Here is a 24656-nt window from a genome sequence, read left to right on the forward strand (position 1 = left end):
CCTCTCCTCATAAGTCATGTGTTCCAGACCCCTAATCATTTTTGTTGCCCTTCGCTGGACTCTCTCCAATTTATCCACATCCTTCTTGTAGTGTGGGGCCCAAAACTGGACACAGTACTCCAGATGAGGCCTCACCAATGTCGAATAGAGGGGAACGATCACGTCCCTCGATCTGCTGGCAGTGGCCCTACTTATACATCCCAAAATGCCATTGGCCTTCTTGGCAACAAGGGCCCACTGCTGACTCATATCCAGCTTCTCGTCCACTGTAACCCCTAGGTCCTTTTCCGCAGAACTGCTGCCTAGCCATTCGGTCCCTAGTCTGTAGCTGTGCATTGGGTTCTTCCGTCCTAAGTGCAGGACCCTGCACTTATCCTTATTGAACCTCATCCGGTTTCTTTTGGCCCAATCCTCCAATTTGTCTAGGTCCCTCTGTATCCTATCCCCGCCCTCCAGCGTATCTACCACTCCTCCTAGTTTAGTATCATCCACAAATTTGCTGAGGGTGCAATCCACACCATCCTCCAGATCATTTATGAAGATATTGAACAAAACCGGCCCCAGGACCGACCTTTGGGGCACTCCACTTGACACCGGCTGCCAACTAGACATGGAGCCATTGATCACTACCCGTTTAAAATTTAACATTGATAAATGCAAAGTAATGCACATCGGAAAACATAATCCCACTTATATATACAAAATGATAGGAACTAAATTAGTTATCACTCAAGAAAGAAAGATGAGGCCATGTCTACACTACAAAATTATGTTGACCTAAGTTACGCTGGCATACAGCCACTGGAGTTATTAAATCGTTTGTGTGCATGGCATTTGGGTCCTTTTATTGGCAGTGCACATCCTCACCAGGAGCATTTTTATTGATGCAGAATGCAGTGCCCCATGGGTAGTATCCACTATGCAAATCGCCACCTTCCAGTGCAGGGTCTTTTGGGAAGTTCTTGCAATGCCTGATAAGGCTGAAATGAGTTGTACAGGGGTGACTGGGCACATGCAGTCAACTTCCCATAATATAGTGTTCTCTTGCCCATAATTTCATCTGCAGACCATAATATTGCATGCCTTCTTTACAAAAACCCACAAACTCATGAGTCCTTCCTTGCTGTCTTCCATCTCTGACGGAAGCGTGGAGCCTGCACAGCCCTGCACTATTGTCATGAGCATTGTAAGCCTCGGGTGCCTGATCCTGCTGTGTTTGCGGAGCTGTAAGAAGAGCCAAAGGGAACAAGACGATACCTTGGAGGCTAGATTGAAAGAAACGATTCAAGATTATTGGTGGCGTTCATAGAGCAGCTGAAGGTGGTGGAGTGCCAGTTCTGGGCCCGAGAAACAAGCACTGACTGGTGGGATTGCATTGTTATGAAGGTTTTAGATGATGAGCAGGGGCTGCAGAATTTTTGGATGCAGAAGGCCACATTCGTGGATCTGTGTGCAGAACTTGCCGAAGCTCTCCAGGGTAGAGACACCAAAATTAGAGATGCACTGACCATGAAGTGATTGGCAATTGCAGTGTGGAAACTTGCAATGCCAGATTGCTACCAGTCGGTCAGGAATCATTTTGGAATCAGGAAGTCCACCTTAGGGGCAAATGTGCAGGGCAATTAATCACATCCTACTATGCAGGACTGTGACTCAGGGCCAGGTGCAGGACACTGTGGATGGTTTTGCAACAATGGGGTTTCTGATCTGCATTAGGGAAATAAATGGCTCAACAGCTCTATTTTAGCATCAGACCACCTTGCCACAGAGTATATCAACATAAAGGGCTAATTTTTCTATGGTAGTGCAAGTGCTGGTGGATTGCTGGGCATGCTTTACTGACATCACTGTGGACTGGTCCAGGCAGGTGCGTGACCCGTGAATCTTTAAGAACACAGGACTGTTCAGAAAGCTGTAAGCAGGGACTTTATTTCCTGGCAGGAGGATTACCATTGAGGATGTTGAAATGCCAGTAATGGTCCTGGGAGACCCAGCCTACCCCTGGCTCATGAAGCCATACACCATTCACCTTGACAGCACCAAGGGGCAATTCAGCTACAGGCTGAACAGATGCAGAATGACAATTGAATGTGCTTTTGGTCGTTTGAAGGGTCCCTGGCATTGTTTACTCACAAGATTAGACTTCAGGGGAAAAAAAATCCCAACGGTTATAGCTGTCTGCTCTGTCCTGCATAATATCTGTGAAGCAAAGGGGGAAAAAATTCTGCCGGCGTGGAGTGGCTGTCTGCTGAATTTGAACAGCCAGGTACCAGGGCTATAAGAAGAGTTTGGCTTGGAGCTATACAGTTCAGGGAGGTTTTGAAAGACCATTTTAATAGTGAGCCAGAGTGATTTGTGTTGCTGTAGTGTGCTCTACCTGGGCTTTCTCTTTTGTGGTCCAGAATGAGACTTCTAGTGATTGCTGTATATGTAGGAATATAGCATTGTCAGTGCGCCTATTAATATTGTTTGTGAATGATGATGTTATAGGTTCTGTGACACAGTGCAGTAAGAGGAAATTGCTGTCAGACCTGCTTATTGCCAGCCAGCATATGTTGTGAACTAATAAAGATACATTATATTTCAAAAAATAGAATTTTATTTTGTAACATGAACCAGTGAATTAAATAAAACACTTAGAACTTAATAAAACTTAATAGATTAAGGGAACAACTTATGAAAGGGAAAGAACAGTCATTTCCATTTCAGGTATAAATACGCCAATCATGTCTTTCACAGGTCAGTGTATGTGAAGCTGTTGTTTTCTTTAATGTCCCCCTGGGTGGAGTAGTAAGGACTCCTTACTACTTATAGTAAGGTGGAGTGCACTGATCCCTGATGCCACGTGGAATGTTTTAGGGTGGTACCAATATAGAGTTCTCTATGGGCTGCAGAGGGAGGCAAGCACAGGATTGTTGAACCTGCAGGTCCACCAGAGAATCCAGCATCTCTGTTTGCTCTCTGAGATGTGCAAGCATCTCTTACTGCATGTCTCTCTCCTTTTCTTGTGCCTTTATCCTCTCTGCTCTATCCTTGCCCATGCTGTCTGCAAGGATGATCCTTCAGGCCCTCTGCTCATTTTCTTGTGCACCACTGGCTTGTAGGATCTCCTGACTTGTTATCCCGAGTCCTCTTCTTTCTCCTTCTTATTTGGTCAGGCGTTCTGCAAGTGTGGAGGGATAGACCCTGAAGGCCACAGTGGCAACGGCTGTAGATACAACACACACAGGAACCATTGTCCGTGTATTCACGATGGAAATCGAATCTTAAAATGCTGAACTCACTCCCCTTGCTCCCCAAAAGTTGTAAGCACTACATTCTCACTTTTGCTTGGGAGTCATGATCAGTGTGGCCTTCTGGGGTTTGGGACATGAGGCGGGAATAGCTCGCTTGCGTGATTCTAGTTGTATTGGGCAATGGAACTGAATCCTGGCCTAGGGAAAAATGGAAAGTCCCGCTGTTCACTGAGCTGGTCCATTGTTATAGGCATACATGTATTAATGGTCCGGTAGAGTCTGCAGGAGACCAGTACTGTGCTTTATCAACAACAAACTTGGCCGGGTGCATTCATCCCTTGACAAATCTTGTGGTCTTTGGGCAGTTTACTCGAGGTCTGCTGTGCCAGCTGTCTGTGCAGGGCTGGGGTGGCACACAGAGGAAACACATGCAGCCAAACATCTATCAACATCTAACAACAATTACTTTATTGATTTTGTTCATGTTATCAATATTTTTAAATGTATTTTGATGTTAGTATTTTATTTACTAATCTGTCTGCTAAAATTGTCCCATCACTATAGTTTCTGAGAATAACCCAAGTATCTTAAAATAAGTGGAGTTCTAAGTTGCACTAGCTGTTTAAGGGACCATTTGGCAGTTGTGTATGTCTGGAACCCGTTATGCTCTGCCTAGTCCATTCTATGTCTGAGATGCTCCCTGTGCTGGGGGATGTGGGAAGGGAGAGACAGGATTTCGTAACACTGACTTGATTTCTGCTTATTTCATTGACTGTGCAAAAGCGTTAGATACCATCCGATATAGCCATCTTCAGAGAACACTTGCAGACATGGGGATTCCAAAGCATTTCATTGAATTAATTTTAAGTCTCTACCATGATCAGACACAGCACTGTGTGAACAGGAACAGGTGGCAATGAGTGGTTTTTCACTGGACAGGGTGTGAGACAAGGGTGTACTCTGTCCCGAAGCCTTTTGAAGGTGTGGGCAGGGTATGAGACAAGCTGTGGAGGGCTGTGACAAAATGGAAGGATCTGGGGTTTTTATTGGTAGATGCCTCTTAACTGCCCTCAGATATGCTGTAGCTCTTTGCTACAATGACTGATGCAATGCAACAAATGTTGGAGTCTATTAAAAACAATTAGTAAGGAATATGGACTGAATATGGCATAAATCAAAATGCATGGATATTGACAGGATTAACAAAAATGGAAGCAGACCTCATGTTGCCGAAGTAGGTAGTAGATGGGGTCCTACATATCCGACCAACGAGGCTGTTCCAAAGAAATTAGAAGAAGACTAGGAATAGGTTGCTTACAAAAGTTTGGAAAAACCACGCCATCTCAAAACGTGCAAAGGTTCGCCTGGTGAAAAGCTTAATTTTTTCCATAGTGACTTGTGGATGTGAATTGTGGAAAATAAATGCTGCTGACAAGATGAAAAATTAAGCTTTTGAGATGTGATGGTGGCAGCAAAGGTTCTTGCGAATCTCCTGGTTCTAAGCCTCCCTCCTTCCCCCAAAATATTAGTTGGCAATATTATTTATTTATAATATTAGAAATCAGCAGGTGCAAATTTATGTACTTTAGTCACATGAGGCATATAGATGGAAATAACTTCAAGAAAGTTAGGGAAGGAAAGGTGGTGGTCATTGTAGTACAGGGCAAGGAAATGGATAGATGGCTGTGTGCTTGAAGTTAACAATAGATCAAGAAGGCATCTGAAAATTCTGCTATGATATCACCAATATTCAGACATGAATAAATGGATTTTTACTTTCCTGTATTCAAGTCCCTGTACACTGATTAGGCAAAGAGATTATCTTTTTATTTTGATTTAAATGACAAAAAAGATGACTATACCAAGCCCTATTTTAATACTGCTGGAGTTTTGTTGTAATATTAATTATTCAGTAAGGAACTCTGACAGCCTGCCATCTACAAAAGGCTGCTTTTCCACCCTTTCATGATAGATGGAAATTCAGGCACTATAATAGTACTAACACTCATGCATGAGTTAAATAAAATTTGGAATGTAAGGCACCCCCACAAAATGAGTTCCAGATGAGCGAAGTATAATTTGGAATATGTAGCAGACTAGATATTCACAGAATCAAATTTGTAACTGCATAAATTCAAAGGTGGAACATAGATTGCAGTTACCTTTTGCACTGCCAAAAAAAAAAAGTTGTGTTCATTGTTTTCCATCAAAATCTTTTTCCTATTGCCTATTCATTTACTTTTTAAGAAGTAAAACCAATGTTTAATGGCTTTTTTCTTAAAAATCTGTATTTTGAAGCTTTCCAGACTGTGGGTGAAATTGCAGAAAATGAATAGAATTCCTGTGTCTGAGCACCTTTTTAAAAGTGTTTCTTTATAGGGCAATTTTTAGTGGCAGTCACGTTCATAGTTGGATCAATTTACAGAAACCATACTGGTTCGTTATCTATGTCCTACTTTTTGAATGAGGGTGCAGAATCAGAGAAATGTATGGCTGGAAGGGACCTCAAGGTCATTTTGTCATCCCAACAGATATTTGTCTAACCTGTTCTTTAAAACCTCCAGTGATGGAGATTCCACAACCTCCTTTGGAAGCCCAATCCAATACTTAACCATCCTTATAGTTAGAAAGGTTTTCCTAATATGAAATATAAAAGCACCTCTTAAAAGAAATGTCTGCTTAATTTTCTAGGAACTAAAGCATAATGCTCCTGAGAAAGTGAAACTTTGCTGTAAGAAGCGGAGGTTTCAGTTTGATACTCTTTTTCTCTTTTAAAGAAAAAGTAAAAATTTATAGCTTGATTTTCACCACTGCCAAACAGCCACAGTATCCTTTTCTTCAATGGAAGTTGCAGGTGCTCTGCAGTCCTTAAAATGTAAAAATTCTAAACTTTGCGTCTAATAAGCTGTTGAGGTAAAAAATAATATATTAGTTTCTCAAAGTCTAAAGATATTTCAGAAACCTCATTTTTGTTTACAGTGCCTGAAAATGACAACAAAGCGGAACTTGTTTGTGCGGTTGGTGCCATGCCGCTGTCTGCGTGGAGAAGAAGAAACTGTCACTGCACTTGATTATTCTCACTGCAGCCTGGAACAAGTGCCGAAAGAGATATTTACCTTTGAAAAGACCTTGGAAGAACTCTATTTAGATGCAAATCAGATTGAGGAGCTTCCAAAGGTATGGTGTTTGGGGTTTGGTTTTTTGTGAGGTGTATTTAACCCTGTTACTTTACTACATCTATATTATACAGCAGTGGAGTAATAATTCTAAAAGTCTGTTGTCATTGAGGGCCCTCATAGGTGACCAACTTCCATTTTCAACTCACAAGTTTAAACTTCTTAATATGTAACTGAAGACTTTGTTGTTTTTGCTTCTTTTCATCTTCATCACCAGTATATGGAAAATTTGATCATTATTCTGCCTGAATCATTGTTGAATATTACTTTGCTAGGCTCTTTAAAAGTTGACTATTTTTCACATTTATAGCTTTTGTAACCATTGGAAGTCCAAGCAACTGAAACCAATGAGGACGTTATTCAGTTTCTTGTTTACCCCAAATAGGGTAGTAGCTTACAGTTAATTAAGCCCACTGGACGTCAGTGGGAGGAGTTAAGCCAACACTACTACTAATACTACTACTAAGAGCTTGTCTGCCCTTACTGTGGGATTGACGAGCAGCAATTGATGCATTGGCGGTCGATTTAGCGGGTCTAGTGAAGCTCTCCTGTCGACTCCTGCGTGCGTAAGTAGATCTAAGCTATGCCAATTTGAGTTACGCTATTCACGTAAGTCAAATTGCGTAGCTTAGATCGAATTTCCCCTGTAGTGTAGACAAGGCCTAAGTCAAGATATTGTTTGTCAACTGTCCAAACTGAGAATTCTCTACCTTTTAAGTAGGAATAGATGTTAATAGCAACTTGATGTTCTACAGGTCTTAAAAAGGCCAGAAGTGACCGTTTTATGATGATGTCGTCCGATTTCCTGTATATCACAGGCTATAGAATGTCTCCAAAATAATTTCTAGAGCATATCTTTTAGAAAAACATCCAATCTTGATTTTTTAAAAAATTGTTAGTAATGGAGAATCTACATAACCCTTGGTAAATGGATATAAACTGGCCACTAGGAAATTTAGATTAGAAATTAGACGAAGGTTTCTAACCATCAGAGGAGTGAAGTTTTGGAATAGCCTTCCGAGGGAAGTAGTGGGGGCAAAAGATCTATCTTGTTTTAAGATTAAACTCGATAAGTTTATGGAGGAGATGGTATGATGGGATAACATGGCTTTGGTAATTAAATATTCATGGTAAATAGGCCCAATGGCCTGTGATGGGTTTTAGATGGGGTAAGATCCAAGTTACCCGGGAAAGAATTTTCTGTAGTATCTGGCTGATGAATCTTGCCCATATGCTCAGGGTTTAGCTGATCGCCATATTTGGGGTCGGGAAGGAATTTTCCTCCTGGGCAGATTGGAAGGCCCTGGAGGTTTTTCGCCTTCCTCTGTAGCATGGGGCATGGATCACTTGCTGGAGGATTCTCTGCTCCTTGAGGTCTTTAAACTACAATTTGAGGACTTCAATAGCACAGATATAGGTGTGAGGTTTTTTTGTGGGAGTGGTGGGTGAAATTCTGTGGCCTGCGTTGTGCAGGAGGTCAGACTAGATGATCATAATGGTCCCTTCTGACCTAAATATCTATGAATCTATGAATCTATGAAATTGTTCCAATGGTTATTTACTCTCACTGTTTAAAAATGCATGCCCCATTTCTAATCTAAATTTGTCTAGCTTCAACTTCCAGCCGTTGGATGGTGTTATACCTTTCTCTGCTAGATTGAAGAGCCCATTATTAAATATGGGGGAAGACAATGTGACATAGTGATCTATTGAATACATTTATAGATTCAAAAGGGACCAGTATATCACAGGCAGTTAAATTCACTCAGGTACCCCCTGTATTACAGCCAATAACTTTGTTCTTGACTAATGCATATCTTTCAAAAAGTCTTTATTTTTGAAGACTTAAGAGATGGAAAATCTACCACTTCCCTTGGTAGTTTGCTCCAGTGGTTTAAAAATGTGTGCCTTATTTCCAGTTTAAGTATGTCTGGGTTCAGCTTTCAGACATTGGTTCTTGATAAGTCTTTGTCTGCTAAATTGAAGAGCTCTTTAGTACCTGGTATTTTGTCCCTGTGAAGATACATTGTAATCAAGTTTCCTTTCAATCTTTTTTTATAAGGTAAACAAATTAAGCTCTTGACGCTCTCACTATAAGGCATTTTCTTCAGCTCTCAAATAATTTTTATGGCTCTTCTCAGCACCCTCTGAGTTTTTCCAATATGTGGATACCAGAATTGTATACAGTATTCCAGTATCTGTCTCACTAATGTGAACTGTGAATCATAGATTCAAATATTGAGAAAGGGAAAGGTAGAAGGAGACTTAGGAGGATTAAAAATAAATATATAAATAAAAATATGTCCCCAAGGAACTGACATAACTTAAGTTAGAAAAATTTCTTGGTAGCTGCATTGCAAGTCTTCCAGCTAAAGAGAGAACCCCCAGAGTTAGAACCAATTTTTCAAGCTAAGTAGGCTTCTGCCTACATCAAGCTTACTCAATCTTTCAAGGCTGTAACAGACATCTGCCTAAGATAACCTCCCAAAGCTAGATTGATGTGTAAAATTTGAAAGTCACTTATGCTCCTAAGTGCTTAAATTACGTGAAAGTGGGACTTAAGCTCCCAAGTTTAAAAATCTATCCTAAATTTTTAGGACTAGAGTAGGTTTTATCTACCGTAGCTCCTTCCCCAGTAGGTTTTGACCAATGAGCCATATCCACTTGATTCAAAATGGAGTCTTCCAGCTAACACTAAACACTGAAGCTTCCTAAAGCTGCAAAACACCTCAATTACTAGTACAGCTTCCTGGAGGTAAATCTGTTAGAAGAAAGGATCAATCATTCCTGCACAAGCATACCTTGTAGTTGGCTTCTAGCTTCCTATTTTCCTTGCAACTTAAAGGACAGTTAGCCATGTAGTTTTTACACCAGCCAACTCTAATTGGCTCCACACTCCCAGTGATGGACCACTGTATGAGAATACAGAAGATGAAAAAACAAAATTTTAAAACTTTTCACTTTTGTAAACCTCTTCCCCACTGCCTGTGCCATATGTTTTTCATTCTTTTCACATGAATAATTAGATAAATTTAGTATGATTTAAAAAATCTATATAGCTGTTTGCATGCAGGGATACGGTTTTGAGCACATTGTCTTGCTGGAAATAGTAAGAAAAAGGAATGGCTCCAAAAGATGTATGCCAACCAAAGCACCTATCCAGTACATTACCCAAGGAAATCCAACTAATGAAAGCACTGATGGTGCAAGCTAGTTGATTTGTAACAGGTCCATATTTCTGAAGAAAAGGTACTGTGTCACTACACAGGCTAGAGTTATTCTCTTGAATAATTCATCGTCCAAACTTATGGTTTGGGTGTTATGTGAATATCAAATTCCTGGGACTTGTTCCATGGTTTATGGTTGAAATAATTGTTTATTATGTGAGCAATGCAATCCAGTGACTTCTCACTCATATTCATGGCAGTTGTTGGGGCAGTCACTAAAAAGTTAAAGTAAATCTTATCTATTCCAACCACATTCTCACTGTTTGGCCAGTTCTTCCTCAGAATTCTGTTTGAACATAAGTCGGGGGAAATGTTGCAAAAGAGATCATGATAATGAGTTGTGACTTACTCAAGATTATCAGGAACCAAATCTTCAACACCAGTGTTATGCACTATTTAATGACAGGTGACAATATTAATCTTTGGAGGAATTACTGTCCATGGACAATGGATTATCTCTGGCCTACCTATCCTCTCCTATTTGCTATCGAAACATTGACCCTTGCCTCTGATCCTCAGATTGTCTTGGCTGTCCATTTGTAAAGTTTTCCAATAGGCATTGTCATGCTTTCTCCCATGTGGGAAGAACTCCCCATAAATACGTACGAAAACACTTGGTAGTCCTTCAAATCCTTCCTTAAAACTCTGCTGTGATATGTACAAAAGCCTTGACAGTGTTTAGGCAGCCAGAGTGCTGTGACCACCGCTTAACATGCTGGTCAGCATCATTCCTTTGTTTCCTTGTGCTTTCCCCCTCAACTTTATCTCTTTCTATTCACCAGCTGTCTCTTGTCTTTTATAGTTCGATTGTAAGCACTTTGGGGTAGGGGCCATCTTTTCATTATATGTTTTGTACAGTGCCTAGCAAAATGGGGCTCTGGCTCTAGTCACTACTCCAATACAAATAATTTTTGTTAATATTGTTGTTAATATTTACAGATGCCATTGGCTGTCTATTCTCTTAAATTAACCCATGCATATATATATATGCACAGACAGACTATCCTGCTCGTCTTAATAACTTCAAAATGTTAGTCATTCCCACCCCCCCCCCCCGACACACACACACACACACACACACACACACACACACACACACACACACACACTGTTAAACTTCTTTAGTATTGCCTTTTAAGGGAGGGGAAAATAAGGAGGCTGCATAATCTAGATTTATTTTAAATATATTCAATTTAGATGAACTTCATCCCTTTGTAAAAAATTAACACCCACCTGTGTGGGTGTTAAAGCTTGTGTTCCAAAATGGATGGTTTTAAATGCAGACTTCAGTTGTATTTATTTGTGGAAGCACGTGTAATTGCTGTAGAAGAGGGGAATGTTGTTGCTGTTTAGTGCTTTTATTTTTGGAACTCTGGTCTTATCAGCACTAGTAGAGAGTGCAGCCTGCTAATTTTGCAGGCCTTGATGTTACTCATAGAGAGAGACCACAAGCACAGTTTGGTGACAAAGGTGCTTGGCCAGATTTATTGCCCTTAAGGCACAGTTCTAACAAGCTGCACAACTTGCCATATTCATTAACACATGAGTGCACTATGGCAAGGAGCAGCTCAGTTATCAGGAATTTTTGCTATCCCCTCAGCAACACAAAGGGTTCAGGTGAGATACACTGACATTTATAGACTGAGATAAACAACTTAGGTACCACTTGTTTCTGGTATCTTGGACAAAACATTTCTATTTATTCATCTTATTTTGTACTAGATTGGGGTATATTTGTACTAGCCTTCTAAAATATATTTATGTAAATATTTAATGCCTAGTACACTAGCAACAACTTGGCCAAGTGTATGTAACAAACAGTGAACTTGTAAGCATTTACTTTAATACATGGCCTGACTGCTTTACAGCCTCTGATGCAGGCCTCAAATTTTGCACCAGAGCCAGTGCTCCAGGGACGCGCGCGCCCTCTCTCTCTCTCTCCTACAGTTGCTTCTGCTTTTTTATTTATAGATTTGAGAATTGTCAGGCATTTTGACTCTGAAAAGTGAATGTTAGTATTCCTCATTACTACATATTAGCTCTAGTTAATGATTTCTGAAGCATTGGAAGTCGTTTGTAGAGAGCATCTAATATAAGTGTTTGCCACACTTTGCTGGCTCTGGATGGTTACAGCTTTTCACTGATGCACATTTTGTAATTCAGTGTTTCACAAATATCCTGATTTTCTAGTGAGACGGTCAGAAGTTAAAAAGAATTAAAAACAAAAGACATATAAAGAAAATGGAAAGATGCTCAGTCACTTTTTTCTTTGTTTCAATAGCAACTTTTTAACTGTCAATCCCTGCACAAGCTGAGTTTGCCAGACAATGATCTAACAACATTGCCAGCATCCATTGCAAATCTCATTAATCTCAGGGAACTGGATGTCAGCAAGAATGGTAAGTTATTTTATTTGTTGTTACGTTTTAGAGGAGTGAAAGGGCAAAACAGTATGAATATACAGAATCCCAGAGGCAACTATTATTACTTTCAGAAAACACTTGTCTTAATATTAAATATAAATCAACAACCTAAGTGACCGTCAAATTTACTGTATGGAAAAACATGTTGATTGTAATGTCTGTGTGACATTTGTTGTTTTCAGAGGTATCAAAAATGAAAAACTGTTTAGTTTGAAGTTCAGTACAAAAAAAAAATTGATAGGGGAATGAAATAGACACCGATCCTGCAAACTTAAACATACCCATACCTGAACTGCATTACCTTGAGTTGGCCCATTTATTTTAAGTGGCCTAGTTGCAAAGCATATGCATAATTGTTTATAGGATCGGGGCTGTTAAGTAGCAGTCTGAAGTCTGAAATATTGAGATCCAAGTTTTGTGACTGATAACAGGCAGAGAATAACCAGGCGCTCGTAATAATTATCATTATTGGTTTACTGTATATTGTTTCAGCAGTGGATTCCATTTGCTGAATCCAAATATAAATGGTTTATTTTGCTTAATACTAATAAAATTAACTGCTGAACGCAGCTAATTCTTAGTGTAATAGGAAAGTCAGAAATTTGAATGTTCTTGATTGAATTTTTGGTTTTTAAAATATTTATTTTAAGGTTTTGGTTTTTTTGTTTTTTGTTTTTTTTGTTTATCAAATTGGTAGTTGTGGGCTAACAGGAGCAAATTCAAACATTTCATATTGTCAGGGCCGGATTAACGCAGGGGCTTTAGAGGCTGCAGCCTAGGGCCCTAGGCTAAGGCGGGCCCCGGCGCAGCAGGGCTCAGGCAGGCTGCCTGCATGCCGTGGCCCCGCGCTCTCCTGGAAGTGGTTGACTGCTGGCACGTCTCTGCGGCCCCTGGCAGAGGAGGCTGCTACGCGCACTGCCCCAGCACCGTCCCCACAGTTCCCATTGGCTGGGAACCGGCCAATGGGAGCTATGGTTGCAGGCGTGGGTAGCACAGAGACACGCTGTCCCCTCCCCACAGGAGCGCACAGAGATGTGCCAGCAGTTGGCCGCTTCTGAGAGTGACGTGGGGCTATGGCAGGTAGGTAGGTAGGCAGCCTGCCTGCCTAAGCCCTGCTGCGCCGTCTGGCGGGAGCTGCCTGTGGTAAGCACCTCCTGGCCGGAGCCTGCACCTCGCACTCCCTCCTGCACCCCATCCCCCTGCCCCCGGTCCGAATCCCCTCCTGCACCCAAACTCCATCCCAGAGCCTGCACCCCTCACCCTCTCCTGCACCCCAACACTCTGCCCAGCCTGGAGCCCCCTCCTGCACCCAAACTCCCTCCCAGAAAGAAACTAATATAACAGCTGTTCTAAGGTAAGAAGTAGGCTATTTTGAATTAACTATATTCTGCATGTTTTAAGACTGAAATGTAACCACAGAATGGCTTTATGTTAATTAAAAGGCAAGTTTAGTATAGTGTTAATAGCCTCGATGCCATAACTGTGGTGGTTTTGTTTTAAATTAGGAAAAAGACTTGTATATAGGGGCCCCATAAAATCTTATAGCCCCGGGCCCACAGGAGAGTTAATCTGGCCCTGCATGTTGTTAGCAGACTTGTTTTTCTTGTTTATAGGAAAAAATGGTGTGCCTGATCAGAAACTAAGTTGCTGCAGAATACAGCACAGTATCACCTCATTAATTCACTTTAATGATGGGAGACCAATTGCAGATTAACATACTTTGCCTTAATTAACATTCTCATACAATGCATAGCAATTTAAAAAAATAATTCATTATAACAGGAGGTTGGATTTACCACAATCACAGTGAAGTTTTTCTCAGCTTTGATTAATGGTTTTGTTTGAAAACTATTAAAAACATTCAAAGCCCGAGCAAAGTTTTGTTGCCTTTCCAGGGAATGAAGAAAATCACTTGTTATCCAAGAGATATTATTGGAAAATAGCTGTTCTCTACAAGATTTTTCAACCTGGAGGCCTCCTAGTATTGTTTAGTAGTGTATTTCTGCTATCGTCTCCAGTTTCTGCTATTAAGGAGCACAATTTCCAGACAATCTTGAATCCATATTGTAGGTTCTGCGCATGTAATTTAATCTGAAGTTTGGCATTCAGAGGGGTAAAACTAAAGGATATAGAATGTTTATTACAATATGCAAATATAGCCAAATAGGAGGATAAAATTGATGTTATGCATAATGAAGCCTGCTATGGAAATTGTAGATGTCTGTTTTGTACATATCTCTTTCCTGAATGTCTCTAATGAAGTCCAGAGTTCTAAAGAAAGGAGAGATCCAAGTGTCAGATTAGTCATGTTAATGAGTATTCTGTATATTTAAGCTAATTATTTCTGCGCAATTCCATAATCTAGTTGTGTCAAATGTATTGCTTTATTTGGACGACATGTCCATTCATCCAACTATGACTCCACAGAGTTACAAAGGGTTCTGCTTTAAATTTAAAAAAAAAAAAAAAAAAAAAAAAAGAATAATCATCTTGTTGTGGAAATATTGGTTTCCCCCTCATTGTCCTTTGTGACCAGCTTTATATTTGAGCTATTTTATTGTATTTTCTAATGAACACTGCATTGTTATTGAAATATAGTAATTTGATGATGATTATTATTATTATTTATTATTATTCTGTTCCTGGTACAAGTGAATTAATAGTGTTAACTAAATAAGACCATCCTTAAATACTTCCACTATGGCAAGAATTATAAGTTAAAAGAAGTGTTCTTCTGTCGAGCCTGAACTGCTGAAAGAAATAACTGTTTCCAGTATAGCAGTTATTAAATTATATTTAAATGAATCAGAAGGTTTTCTTTGTTTTAGTTCTAGGGCTAGCAAATTCCTCAGCTCACAGACAAGGGGAAACTGATCAGTTACCAGCTGTAGAGAGTTGTCCTTCCAAAATAATGCAACCTTTAACTAAGCGTACAAAGATCTACTCAAAGAACGTTTGTTACTGAGGCATAAAGTATTTTAAGGAGGCAGTAGCTGTATAATTTGGTATCTCAAACTGTGAAATAACTTTGTTTTTTGTATTTCAAATGTTATGGGAGCAGTAGTAGCTACTTCATAGTTAAGATTGAAGTTAGCTTCCTATCATAAAACCTAATTTTCAATCACTCACCACAATTTGAACTCTTCCATCCCCAACCAAAAAATCCCCACCAATCTTCCTGAAATTTTACATGCTACATTTTATCCTCAGATAGACTCTTTCTGGGAAGCTTGGTAAAAGCCAGAAAAGGAGTCTGTCTCTTCCCTTTCATCCTGGCTGGTGAGATAAGGGATACTAGAGTTCCCTCCAGAGCATGTGATAAATTTGAAGCTGTCCCAGGCTTTTCAATTTGCTATGTAAAGAAAGGGGGAGATTATCTCTCTCTCTCTCTCTCTCTCTCTCTGCCCCTCCCCCCCCCCCCCCATCACTCTCATTTTCCCTAGCTGCAGTTACTGCAACAGGGGAAGTTCTGTTGTCTCCCCCTTGTATCCTCAAAGCTTATTCCTGGCAATTGGCTACATTTAGTTGTAAATAATAAACGTTTCAATGGTTATACCAACCAATGAGACTGAATCTTGTACAACCAAAAAATATGATTACGGTCAATGATTTAAATCAAGGTTTCCTATTTTCTAATTTAAATTGGGGATTGATGTAAAATTTTATTTTAAATGTACCCTAAGGCTAGGAGGCCCAAAATTTGATTTACTTGGAATAAGACAGCAGTCCAACATTCATCAACAATCCTGACAGGACAAACCAGTATATATGTACAATTAAGACAAAACAAATTGGTAAGGAAAAAGATATTTCAGAACTCTCAAATAGTGCCTAAAAAGCTTTGTAAAATTTAGGTAGGGGTGGTGGTGTGAGGGGGAATCTTGGTGTCCTCCAGTAAACCATCACCAGGATAGTGTTTGGTGGATCATTAACATCATATACATTCTGGGAGGCAGTCTTATTGGTTTTGCCAACTCAGGGTAAGTTCAAATGGGAATGGGTGAATCCAGTGGAGACAGATTTTGTGAACTTTAAAAAGTATCTTACAAATATACAAAATGTGTATGAACTCCTTTTCTCCATATATGTAGCGAAAATATTATTTCACAGATAAAATGCAGTAAAGTATGTATTCAGGCTCATATTGCAGGCCATCCTCCTAATGTGCGTGTGTCTGGCAACAGTGGTATTATTTTCTTCCCTGTGCCTGCCATGGCAATTCTGAGACACGATGCTACCCTAATGTAGGCCAAGATTCAGCAAAGCACTTAGGTGTGTGCTTAAATGGCTTGGTGAATTGGGATCTCATTTTACTTGTATCTGTAATTCTTCCACCCACTGAGAAGCAGGCAGTGATTAATTTTGTCACAGATTATTTTAATTGATCCATCTGTATTTAATGTTTTCAACATTTTGGTAAAATGTTTTCTTGAGACAGAGTGTAATTGAAGTTACAGAGAATGGGCGAATGCAAACCCCTAACTGTCAAGGCACAATGAAAAATTAGGTGAGGCACCACTCTCATCAAATAGAAGAGGCATGAGCAATTAAACTAACACACAGTTATTGGTGCTATATTTTTAATTTATATTTTATAATGGTTGAATGTTTGTACAGCACCTAGCCCAATAAAGCCCCGATGCTTACTGGGATAAACAAAACACAGACCCTGCAGTTAAAGAGCCTAGACTAACAGTAACATACAAACAACATATAAGCAAAATATTGTCATAGTTACATATATTGGATTTCCCCAAGCCATTATTTTCTCTCTTCCCCCATCCCTCCCAGGACTGCCCGGCCCACTTCTCTCTCCAGGGGCCTCACCCAACTATCTCTACCAGTGCTAATCCAGCATGTCCTCCTTCCGCTCTGCAAATCCCACATATATTTTACTTTTGTTCTTAACCCTTCCTATTACGTTACTGCTACTTTTTAGTTTCTTCTAATGCCTTAAGTCTCACTCTTTCTTTAAATGTCCCTCTCTAATCACCAGAAAAATGCTTTTTACTGCCTTCTACTTTCACATATGGTTCAGTTCAGTTTTGCATGTGGACATCAGAGATTCTGAAAGCAACCTGAATGTCCTGAGTCTCTGATGGCATGACACTCCCCATGCTCTGCTGCTGCTGTAGCTGCCATTGCCTCAGTCTCTGCCTTCCTGGGGGAGTAAGGACCTTATGGGTAACATATCTTGTCATTGCCAGTTTCATTACAGTGACTCAGTGTCTCCATCCAGAATACACTTGAGTAATTAAATTTTGTTCAGTTCACTTTCAAAAACATCATATGCTCATGTTTAGGGAGGAATCTGGATCCTGGTCTCTTGTATTATTTTTGTGTTAGGGATAAAGGTATTAATTTAGGATTAGAGCCAAGGAGTTCCTAAATGATTTCTCAATGTCCATTAAAATTCAGTGAGGATTTTGTGACCCATGTTGTTGTGTTTGAAATAAACACCAGCTGTTTTGGTTTTATTGTGTAATTAGTAGAAACAAACATAGTCACTTAAACTTGTCGCTAAAACTAAATACTAAAAATCTTTCTATTTATCTAAGAATTAGCAATACAATTAGCGAATTGGAGCTACAACTGAAATTGAAATTGAGTTAATAAATCAACCAATTGATGAGCATATGGAATGGACTCAGCAACTGTCCAAAGCATTAAATTAACACAATCGAGATTTAAATCATGAAGTTAGCATAAGACTTGATTAACTGGTATCACTGGAAACTTAAGGAGACACCATCTACTTCCCTGCCCTTGGAAGTAGTGCTGAGTTCCCTTCAAAGCTGCATATTACCAGGTGACTTTCACCATTGGCTCTTTCCCCATCTGATTCATTCACTGTGATACAGAGTGGTTGACCACTTCTGTCTGCCCCTTTATGGGCAGACTGTGTGAAGTAATATCTTTTAGTGGACTAACTTGTCTCTCCAATATCCTGGGACCGGCGCAGCTATTGCATACAACAGTTTCTGCAACATTCTTATGGCCCAGGATAGCACAAAGTGCTTTGAAGTAGGATTTATTTAATCTATATATACACATGCTATTTCTTTGATATTCACACACTCATTCACACTTTAAAAAGGAAAAATAAATAATATTGTGGATGTCTCCACTAAAGGAAAAAATAAGTGTTTCTTAAAGAAGAAGTCTCTTCAGCTTGCATGGTCTTAGCTTCAGGGCTAGGACTGCAGTTCAAGGATCAGGTGATGTCATCTGGTTGGTATCTCATGCCGGTGGGCTTTCTTTGGCTTTTGGCTAGGCCAGCTAGCATGGCCTGTGAAGTCTTGGTCTCCGCTTTCCTTCAGCTAGCTTCAGGACATAAGATGCACCTTCTTCCCTGTTTACTTGGATCTTTAAGGTTGCAACTTCTGGGTCGCTCCACCCCATGACAACTCACTGGAAATCTTCAGAGCAAATGGGGATTATAGGCCTGATACCCCAATAACATGATCCACTCAGAGTTGAGGGGTGAGCAAGCTGACTTTTAAATCGTCTGAAAAGTGTTTTACTGACAGTTCTATGATACCATACAGAGTACCACCAACTGCAAGTATAGGTGTCCTGATAATACAAAAAACATGGAATCAGTAGGGGATGACATAGAAGTGCTGAAAAACACATCTCTTAAATTTGGGGTGCCAGTTAAGAGATGCAGCTGATTACATTCCTCCTTAGGCTTCTACATGCTTTATGCAGGATCAATGGCTGTTGTTGTTGTTGTTGTTCTTAATCTTCACCCATACTTCCAGTCATGAATATTTTCATTCAGCATTTAAAAAAATATTCTGGGCCTTGCTAGCAACATTGGGGAACTTTACTATTTTAGCTTGGTAAAAAGTCACTTCTTGGCAACAGAGCTATCTTAAGCAATACAATTAAAGGTTGTTACAAAAACTTCTATTTTCTTGTGTTGCATAGGCTTACATCAGATTGGCTTATTTATTTCATCTGTCATGCTAAACATCTTCTCAGAATATACTTGTTAGTGGATAATTTTGCAATCTAAGAGAAGGTGACCATGATTTGGTTTACTAATAGTATTGAACTGGACAGGTGTTTAATATCCTTACATGGTTCATTGAAGTATCAGCACACTATTGCAGGCATGTAATGCTCGACCTGTGGCTGGATTTGCTGAGCAGAAATCTGTCATTTCATCAAAGGTAGATTTTTGAAATTTTGAGTAGCAGGACTGCTAGGCAATGTACTGAAGAAACAAGGAAGTAGAAATTGTTGGAACAACTATGTTGTATGTAGTGCTTAACTGAACAAAAATGTTTGCTCTGTTAACACTTTTCTGTCCTTCAAGTGCACCCAAGTTCTCATCCTGTCATAGTGGGTCTTTTGTCAAGTTTTTTGGAAGCTAGAAAATCTTGAACCTTGGGTCTGTTAGTGTTGCAAGCGCATAATGCGTCATTTTTAATATAACTTGTAATGTCAAGATCTTGGCTACAAGATGTGGATTGAAGCCATGTCCTGGCTTGAAGGGGGCTTGATGACCATCTGGACTAAACCTTGTTAAAGCTAGAATCAGCAGTCCATACTATTATCATGCTATAGAATCAGTTGGGAATCGGGGTCGGGAGCTGCACCGGGTCAGAACCAAGGCAATCAGCTGAGGTCGAGTGAATGGAACAGAGGCAGGGCAAGAGATGACAGGAGCAGAGCAGGGGACCAAGAACCAGGATCGGGAATGAGACAAGGTATCAGGAGCAAGGCTGGAGCCGGGAACTAGGAGCAAGGCAAGGTATCAGAAGCACACAGAAAAGTCTGTTGCAGCAGTAAGCTGAGGATCAGCCTGGTTGCACGGACAACCTCTAGGCATTTTCCTTAGGCCTTAAATACTGTTCCTGGGTTACTCAGGAAATGCAGTAGGCACTGACAGGACATCCAGTCATGCTCGAACCCATAGGGCTCATAGACTGTCATTACCTCTTTGCCAGAGCTGTTGGGTGGTGGGGTCGACACAGCAGTTTGCACACCTGCGTTCCAGACCCATGGATCCTCAGATGTAATATTTCAACTGGTCAGTCCCTTTCAGAGATTGCTGGCATATAGGTAACGTGGCAATCAATCACAGAAACATAGAATTGTAGTGCTTCGAGACCCGAAGAGGTCATCTAGTTCAGCCCTGTGCTGAGTCAGGATCAAGTATACCTTAACTATCCCTGACATGTGTTTCTCCAGCCTGTTCCTAGAAACCTCCAGTCATGGGGATTCCACAACCTCCCTTGAAAGCCTATTCCAGAGCTTAACTATCCTTATAGTTAAAAAGTAGGGCTGTCAAGTGATTAAAAAATTTAATCGCATGATTAAAAAAAAAATTAATCGCGATTAATCGTGCTGTTAAACTATATTAGAATACCATTTATTTAAATTTTTTGGATGTTTTCTACGTTTTCAAATATATTGATTTCAATAACACAGAATACAAGTGTACAGTGCTCCCTTTATATTTTTTATTACAAATATTTGCACTGTAAAAAACAAAAGAAATAGTATTTTTCAATTCCCTCATTACAAGTACTGTAGTGCAATCTCTTCATAATGAAAGTTGAACTTACACATATAGAATTATGTACAAAAATAACTGCATTCAAACAATGTAAAACTTTAGAGCCTACAAGTCCAATCAGTCCTACTTCTTGTTCAGCCAATCGCTCAGACAAACAAGTGCATTCACGTTTGCGGGAGATAATGCTGCCCACTTCTTGTTTACTGTGTCACCTAAAAGTCAAAACAGGCGTTTGCATGGCATTGTTGTAGCCAACATCGCAAGATACTGATGTGTCATGCTTCAACCACCATTCCAGAGGACGTGTCCATGCTGATGACCGGTTCTGCTTAATAATGATCCAGGGTAGTACGGACCGACACGTTCATTTTCATCATCTGAGTCAGATGCCAACTGCAGGAGGTTGATTTTCTTTTTTGGTGGTTCGGATTCTGTCGTTTCCACATCGGAGTGTTGCTCTTTTTAGACTTCTGAAAGCATGCTCAACACTTCGTCCCTCTCAGATTTTGGAAGGCACTTCAGATTCTTAAACTTTGAGTCGAGTGCTGTATCTTTAAGAATTTCACATTGGTAACTTCTTTGTATTTTGTCAAATCTGTAGTGAAAGTGTTCTTAAAACGAACACATGCTGGGTCATCATCCAAGACTGCTATAACATGAAATATAGGGCAGAATGCAGGTAAAACAGAGCAGGAAACGTACAGTTCTCCCCAAAGGAGCTCAGTCAAAAATTTAATTAACACATTTTTTTAATGAGTGCCATCAGCATGGAAGCATGTCCTCTGGAATGGCTGCTGAAGCATGAAGGGGCATACAAATGTTTAGCATATCTGGCAAGTAAATAACTTGCAATGCCAGCTATAGAAGTCCCATGCGAACACTTATTTTCACGTTCAGATCATAGAATCATAGAATATCAGGGTTGGAAGGGACCCCAGAAGGTCATCTAGTCCAACCCCCTGCTTGAAGCAGGACCAATTCCCAGTTAAATCATCCCAGCCAGGGCTTTGTCAAGCCTGACCTTAAAAACCTCTAAGGAAGGAGATTCTACCACCTCCCTAGGTAACGCATTCCAGTGTTTCACCACCCTCTTAGTGGAAAAGTTTTTCCTAATATCCAATCTAAACCTCCCCCATTGCAACTTGAGACCATTACTCCTCGTTCTGTCATCTGCTACCATTGAGAACAGTCTAGAGCCATCCTCTTTGGAACCCCCTTTCAGGTAGTTGAAAGCAGCTATCAAATCCCCCCTCATTCTTCTCTTCCGCAGACTAAACAATCCCAGCTCCCTCAGCCTCTCCTCATAAGTCATGTGCTCTAGACCCCTAATCATTTTTGTTGCCCTTAGCTGGACTCTCTCCAATTTATCCACATCCTTCTTGTAGTGTGGGGCCCAAAACTGGACACAGTACTCCAGATGAGGCCTCACCAATGTCGAATAGAGGGGAACGATCACGTCCCTCGATCTGCTGGCAGTGGCCCTACTTATACATCCCAAAATGCCATTGGCCGTCTTGGCAACAAGGGCACACTCCTGACTCATATCCAGCTTCTCGTCCACTGTCACCCCTAGGTCCTTTTCCGCGGAACTGCTGCCTAGCCATTCGGTCCCTAGTCTGTAGCTGTGCATTGGGTTCTTCCGTCCTAAGTGCAGGACCCTGCACTTATCCTTATTGAACCTCATCAGGTTTCTTTTGCCCCAATCCTCCAATTTGTCTAGGTCCCTCTGTATCCTATCCCTGCCCTCCAGCGTATCTACCACTCCTCCTAGTTTAGTATCATCCACAAATTTGCTGAGGGTGCAATCCACACCATCCTCCAGATCATTTATGAAGATATTGAACAAAACCGGCCCCAGGACCGACCCCTGGGGCACTCCACTTGACACCGGCTGCCAACTAGACATGGAGCCATTGATCACTACCCGTTGAGCCCGACAATCTAGCCAACTTTCTACCCACCTTATAGTGCATTCATGCAGCCCATACTTCTTTAACTTGCTGACAAGAATACTGTGGGAGACCGTGTCAAAAGCTTTGCTAAAGTCAAGAAAAAATACATCCACTGCTTTCCCTTCATCCACAGAACCAGTAATCTCATCATAGAAGGCGATTAGATTAGTCAGGCATGACCTTCCCTTGGTGAATCCATGCTGACTGTTCCTGATCACTTTCCTCTCATGTAAGTGCTTCAGGATTGATTCTTTGAGGACCTGCTCCATGATTTTTCCGGGGACTGAGGTGAGGCTGACTGGCCTGTAGTTCCCAGGATCATCCTCCTTCCCTTTTTTAAAGATTGGCACTGCATTAGCCTTTTTCCAGTCATCTGGGACTTCCCCCGTTCGCCACGAGTTTTCAAAGATAATGGCCAATGGCTCTGCAATCACAGCCACCAATTCCTTTAGCACTCTCGGATGCAACTCGTCCGGCCCCATGGACTTGTGCACGTCCAGCTTTTCTAAATAGTCCCTAACCACCTCTTTCTCCACAGAGGGCTGGCTAGATGATATTGTAAATAAGAAACAGGCAGCATTATCTCTCGTAAATGTAAACGAACTTTTTTCTCTCAGCGATTGGTTGAACAAAAAGTAGGACTGAGTAGACTTGTAGGCTCTAAAGTTTTACATTGTTTTGTTTTTGAGTGCAATTATGTAACAAAAAAAAATCTACCTTTGTAAGTTGCACTTTCATGATAAAGAGAATGCACTATGGTACTTGTATGAGGTGAATTGAAAAATACTATTTCTTTTATCATTTTTACAGTGCAAACATTTGTAATAAAAATGTGAGCACTGTACACTTCGTATTCTATGTTTTAATTGAAATCAATATATTTGAAAATGTAGAAAAACATCCAATGTATTTAATAAATTTAAATTGGTATTCTATTTAACAGTGCGATTAAAGCTGTGATTAATCACAGTAAATATTTTTAATTGCGATTAATTTTTTTGAGTTAATTTCATGAGTTAACTGCGATTAATCGACAGCCCTATTAGAAAGCTTTTCCTAATATCTAACCTAAATTTCTATTTCAGCAGATTAAGCTGAGTACTTCTTGTCCTATCCTTCAGTGGACATGGAGAACAACTGATCACTTTATAACAGCCTTTAACATATTTGAAGATGTTATCAGATCCTTTTCTCCTCCACCTCCCAACCTCCTCCTCATCTTTTCTCAAAACTAAAGGTGCCCAGTTTTTTAACTTTTCTTCAAGGTCAGGTATTCTAAGCCTTTATGAGGTTCATGCTGCAGATTTTAACCTTATGAGATTTGTTAAAGGTTTTGGGGTGAAGTAGTACCATTTTCATTCTGTCCCTATTGTAAATGTTTAATGTGAATGGTGACAATGAAGCCAGTGAGCAAATAGACTGTCCTCATGACACTGGTGAAAAGGCCACTTACCTGTGTGACTGTTTTGTACAACTTAATATATATTGGGAATTTCCACAAAAGAGAAATAGTGCACCATGGCTTTATGAAGCAAAAGTGATTTGACTTTTTCTTCTATAGAAAATGGTATTAGATCTATAGCTGCGATCTAATTTTTTCATGAGTACAGAGCAGAGCATTTTATCTGAAGAATATTAATTACTTGTGTTTCTGCAATAGTAATGGAGCATGTAATGCAGGCTGAAATCTTTTTACAAGTCAGTAGGTCGTACTGGTGGGAGACATAGGAGATGTGGCAGTAGAAAGAAGGGTGACACAGAGCTGCTGATCTTAGGAGTATCATCATTATCACACTTATAGCTCTCTTCCTAGTATCAGATTTCCATACTGGATAGCAGGCTCTTCAGTGATGTTCCTATAGGTCTCTTCCTCGACTTATGCTTTTATGATATGTACAAAATAGGATATACACCTCTACCCCGATATAACGCTGTCCTCAGAAGCCAAAAAATCTTACTGCGTTATAGGTGAAACCGTGTTATATCGAACTTGCTTTGATCCACCAGAGTGCACAGCCCCCCCCCCCCCCCCGAGTGCTGCTTCACTGCGTTATATCCAAATTCGTGTTATATCGGGTTGCGTTATATCGGGGTAGAGGTGTACCAAGGTTC

General features: G+C 40.3%; 1 protein-coding gene across 30 annotated transcripts in view; it reads left to right on the forward strand.

Annotated features, from left to right (window-relative positions):
* Positions 1-24656, forward strand: part of ERBIN (erbb2 interacting protein) — a 225178-nt gene that overhangs the window by 89578 nt on the left and 110944 nt on the right. For all 30 annotated transcript variants that reach the window (XM_037902921.2, XM_037902915.2, XM_037902925.2 and 27 more), the window contains 2 exons: positions 6216-6413; positions 11921-12038. In XM_037902921.2, coding sequence (XP_037758849.1) covers positions 6225-6413; positions 11921-12038 — 307 coding nt within the window. In that variant the 5' untranslated portion in view covers positions 6216-6224. The remainder of the gene's footprint in view (positions 1-6215; positions 6414-11920; positions 12039-24656) is intronic.

The sequence above is a fragment of the Chelonia mydas genome, chromosome 5, assembly GCF_015237465.2.
Source record: "Chelonia mydas isolate rCheMyd1 chromosome 5, rCheMyd1.pri.v2, whole genome shotgun sequence".
NCBI lineage: Eukaryota > Metazoa > Chordata > Testudines > Cheloniidae > Chelonia > Chelonia mydas.